The 5000-nt window shown below is 50.8% G+C and overlaps 1 protein-coding gene across 3 annotated transcripts in view; it reads left to right on the plus strand.

Annotated features, from left to right (window-relative positions):
- Window positions 1–5000, plus strand: part of rasa3 (RAS p21 protein activator 3) — a 156429-nt gene that overhangs the window by 38985 nt on the left and 112444 nt on the right. For all 3 annotated transcript variants that reach the window (XM_052516430.1, XM_052516428.1, XM_052516429.1), the window contains exon 2: window positions 1149–1266. In XM_052516430.1, coding sequence (XP_052372390.1) covers window positions 1149–1266 — 118 coding nt within the window. The remainder of the gene's footprint in view (window positions 1–1148; window positions 1267–5000) is intronic.

Here is a 5000-nt window from a genome sequence, read left to right on the forward strand (position 1 = left end):
TACCATGCATTATAACAAGGCTTACGACAGTTACAATGCATTATAACAAGGCTTACAACAGTTACCATGCATTATAACAAGGCTTACAACAGTTACCATGCATTATAACAAGGCTTACGACAGTTACCATGCATTATAACAAGGCTTACGACAGTTACGATGCATTATAACAAGGCTTACGACAGTTACGATGCATTATAACAAGGCTTACGACAGTTACCATGCATTATAACAAGGCTTACGACAGTTACCATGCATTATAACAAGGCTTACGACAGTTACCATGCATTATAACAAGGCTTACAACAGTTACCATGCATTATAACAAGGCTTACGACAGTTACGATGCATTATAACAAGGCTTACGACAGTTACCATGCATTATAACAAGGCTTACGACAGTTACCATGCATTATAACAAGGCTTACGACAGTTACCATGCATTATAACAAGGCTTACAACAGTTACCATGCATTATAACAAGGCTTACGACAGTTACCATGCATTATAACAAGGCTTACGACAGTTACGATGCATTATAACAAGGCTTACAACAGTTACCATGCATTATAACAAGGCTTACGACAGTTACCATGCATTATAACAAGGCTTACGACAGTTACCATGCATTATAACAAGGCTTACGACAGTTACCATGCATTATAACAAGGCTTACGACAGTTACGATGCATTATAACAAGGCTTACAACAGTTACCATGCATTATAACAAGGCTTACGACAGTTACAATGCATTATAACAAGGCTTACGACAGTTACCATGCATTATAACAAGGCTTACGACAGTTACGATGCATTATAACAAGGCTTACAACAGTTACCATGCATTATAACAAGGCTTACAACAGTTACCATGCATTATAACAAGGCTTATGACAGTTACGATGCATTATAACAAGGCTTACGACAGTTACGATGCATTATAACAAGGCTTATGACAGTTACCATGCATTATAACAAGGCTTACGATAGTTACGATGCATTATAACAAGGCTTACGACAGTTCAATAAAGTTACATCACTGTTCTCCCTTTCTGAGTTCAGCCCTGCTAACCGATAACCTTTGTTCTGTTCTCTCCTCCTCCTCCTCCTCCTCCTCCTCCTCCTCCTCCTCCTCCTCCTCCTCCAGGTGAGGCGAAGAACATCCCTCCATACCCAGGTCCCAACAGGATGAGAGACTGTTACTGTACTGTCAACCTGGATCAGGAGGAGGTCTTCAGAACCAAGATCATCGAGAAGTCTCTGTGGTGGGTTACTGATTACACCTGTCTGTCTCTCTGTGGTGGGTTACTGATTACACCTGTCTCTCTGTGGTGGGTTACTGACTACACCTGTCTGTCTCTCTGTGGTGGGTTACTGATTACACCTGTCTGTCTGCCTGTGGTGGGTTACTGATTACACCTGTCTGTCTCTCTGTGGTGGGTTACTGATTACACCTGTCTGTCTCTCTGTGGTGGGTTACTGATTACACCTGTCTCTCTGTGGTGGGTTACTGATTACACCTGTCTGTCTCTCTGTGGTGGGTTACTGATTACACCTGTCTGTCTGCCTGTGGTGGGTTACTGATTACACCTGTCTGTCTCTCTGTGGTGGGTTACTGATTACACCTGTCTGTCTCTCTGTGATGGGTTACTGATTACACCTGTCTGTCTCTCTGTGGTGGGTTACTGATTACACCTGTCTGTCTGCCTGTGGTGGGTTACTGATTACACCTGTCTGTCTCTCTGTGGTGGGTTACTGATTACACCTGTCTGTCTCTCTGTGGTGGGTTACTGATTACACCTGTCTGTCTGTGGTGGGTTACTGATTACACCTGTCTGTCTGTCTGTGGTGGGTTACTGATTACACCTGTCTGTCTGTCTGTGGTGGGTTACTGATTACACCTGTCTGTCTGTCTGTGGTGGGTTACTGATTACACCTGTCTGTCTGTCTGTGGTGGGTTACTGATTACACCTGTCTGTCTCTCTGTGGTGGGTTACTGATTACACCTGTCTGTCTCTCTGTGGTGGGTTACTGACTACACCTGTCTGTCTCTCTGTGGTGGGTTACTGATTACACCTGTCTGTCTCTCTGTGGTGGGTTACTGATTACACCTGTCTGTCTCTCTGTGGTGGGTTACTGATTACACCTGTCTGTCTCTCTGTGGTGGGTTACTGACTACACCTGTCTGCCTGGAGAGGCAAGGAGAGAACGCCCCTGTCTGTAGAGACAAGGAGAGAACGCCCCCTGTCTGTAGAGACAAGGAGAGAACGCCCCCTGTCTGTAGAGACAAGGAGAGAACACCCCCTGTCTGTAGAGACAAGGAGAGAACGCCCCCTGTCTGTAGAGACAAGGAGAGAACGCCCCCTGTAGAGACAAGGAGAGAACGCCCCCTGTCTGTAGAGACAAGGAGAGAATGCCCCTGTCTGTAGAGACAAGGAGAGAACGCCCCCTGTAGAGACAAGGAGAGAACGCCCCCTGTAGAGACAAGGAGAGAACGCCCCCTGTCTGTAGAGACAAGGAGAGAACGCCCCCTGTAGAGACAAGGAGAGAACGCCCCTGTCTATAGAGACAAGGAGAGAACGCCCCTGTCTGTAGAGACAAGGAGAGAACGCCCCCTGTCTGTAGAGACAAGGAGAGAACGCCCCCTGTCTGTAGAGACAAGGAGAGAACGCCCCTGTCTGTAGAGACAAGGAGAGAACGCCCCCCTGTAGAGACAAGGAGAGAACGCCCCCTGTCTGTAGAGACAAGGAGAGAACGCCCCCTGTCTGTAGAGACAAGGAGAGAGAACGACCCCTGTCTGTAGAGACAAAGAGAACGCCCCCTGTCTGTAGAGACAAGGAGAGAACGCCCCCTGTAGAGACAAAGGAGAGAACGCCCCCTGTAGAGACAAGGAGAGAACGCCCCTGTCTGTAGAGACAAGGAGAGAACGCCCCTGTCTGTAGAGACAAGGAGAGAACACCCCTGTAGAGACAAGGAGAGAACGCCCCTGTCTGTAGAGACAAGGAGAGAACGCCCCCTGTCTGTAGAGACAAGGAGAGAACGCCCCTGTCTGTAGAGACAAGGAGAGAACGCCCCCTGTAGAGACAAGGAGAGAACGCCCCCTGTAGAGACAAGGAGAGAACGCCCCCTGTCTGTAGAGACAAGGAGAGAACGCCCCCTGTCTGTAGAGACAAGGAGAGAACGCCCCCTGTCTGTAGAGACAAGGAGAGAACGCCCCCTGTCTGTAGAGACAAGGAGAGAACGCCCCCTGTCTGTAGAGACAAGGAGAGAACGCCCCCTGTCTGTAGAGACAAGGAGAGAGAGACAAGGAGAGAACGCCCCCTGTCTGTAGAGACAAGGAGAGAACGCCCCCTGTAGAGACAAGGAGAGAACGCCCCCTGTAGAGACAAGGAGAGAACGCCCCCTGTCTGTAGAGACAAGGAGAGAACGCCCCCTGTCTGTAGAGACAAGGAGAGAACGCCCCCTGTCTGTAGAGACAAGGAGAGAACGCCCCCTGTCTGTAGAGACAAGGAGAGAACGCCCCCTGTAGAGACAAGGAGAGAACGCCCCTGTAGAGACAAGGAGAGAACGCCCCCTGTCTGTAGAGACAAGGAGAGAACGCCCCCTGTAGAGACAAGGAGAGAACGCCCCCTGTCTGTAGAGACAAGGAGAGAACGCCCCTGTCTGTAGAGACAAGGAGAGAACGCCCCCTGTAGAGACAAGGAGAGAACGCCCCTGTAGAGACAAGGAGAGAACGCCCCCTGAGAGACAAGGAGAGAACGCCCCTGTCTGTAGAGACAAGGAGAGAACGCCCCCTGTAGAGACAAGGAGAGAACGCCCCCTGTCTGTAGAGACAAGGAGGAGAACGCCCCCTGTCTGTAGAGACAAGGAGAGAACGCCCCCCTGTAGAGACAAGGAGAGAACGCCCCCTGTAGAGACAAGGAGAGAACGAACCCCTGTCTGTAGAGACAAGGAGAGAACGCCCCCTGTAGAGACAAGGAGAGAACGCCCCCTGTCTGTAGAGACAAGGAGAGAACGCCCCTGTCTGTAGAGACAAGGAGAGAACACCCCCTGTAGAGACAAGGAGAGAACACCCCCTGTCTGTAGAGACAAGGAGAGAACGCCCCCTGTAGAGACAAGGAGAGAACGCCCCCTGTCTGTAGAGACAAGGAGAGAACGCCCCCTGTAGAGACAAGGAGAGAACGCCCCCTGTCTGTAGAGACAAGGAGAGAACGCCCCCTGTAGAGACAAGGAGAGAACGCCCCCTGTAGAGACAAGGAGAGAACGCCCCCTGTAGAGACAAGGAGAGAACGCCCCCTGTCTGTAGAGACAAGGAGAGAACGCCCCCTGTCTGTAGAGACAAGGAGAGAACGCCCCCTGTAGAGACAAGGAGAGAACGCCCCCTGTAGAGACAAGGAGAGAACGCCCCTGTCTGTAGAGACAAGGAGAGAACGCCCCCTGTCTGTAGAGACAAGGAGAGAACGCCCCCTGTCTGTAGAGACAAGGAGAGAACGCCCCCTGTAGAGACAAGGAGAGAACGCCCCCTGTCTGTAGAGACAAGGAGAGAACACCCCCTGTCTGTAGAGACAAGGAGAGAACGGCCCCTGTCTGTAGAGACAAGGAGAGAACGCCCCCTGTAGAGACAAGGAGAGAACGCCCCCTGTCTGTAGAGACAAGGAGAGAACGCCCCCTGTCTGTAGAGACAAGGAGAGAACACCCCCTGTAGAGACAAGGAGAGAATGCCCCCTGTCTGTAGAGACAAGGAGAGAACGCCCCCTGTAGAGACAAGGAGAGAACGCCCCCTGTCTGTAGAGACAAGGAGAGAACACCCCCTGTCTGTAGAGACAAGGAGAGAACGCCCCTGTCTGTAGAGACAAGGAGAGAACGCCCCTGTCTGTAGAGACAAGGAGAGAACACCCCTGTCTGTAGAGACAAGGAGAGAACGCTCCCTGTAGAGACAAGGAGAGAACGCCCCCTGTAGAGACAAGGAGAGAACGCCCCCTGTCTGTAGAGACAAGGA

Source organism: Oncorhynchus keta, unplaced genomic scaffold, assembly GCF_023373465.1.
Source record: "Oncorhynchus keta strain PuntledgeMale-10-30-2019 unplaced genomic scaffold, Oket_V2 Un_scaffold_4369_pilon_pilon, whole genome shotgun sequence".
Lineage (NCBI taxonomy): Eukaryota > Metazoa > Chordata > Actinopteri > Salmoniformes > Salmonidae > Oncorhynchus > Oncorhynchus keta.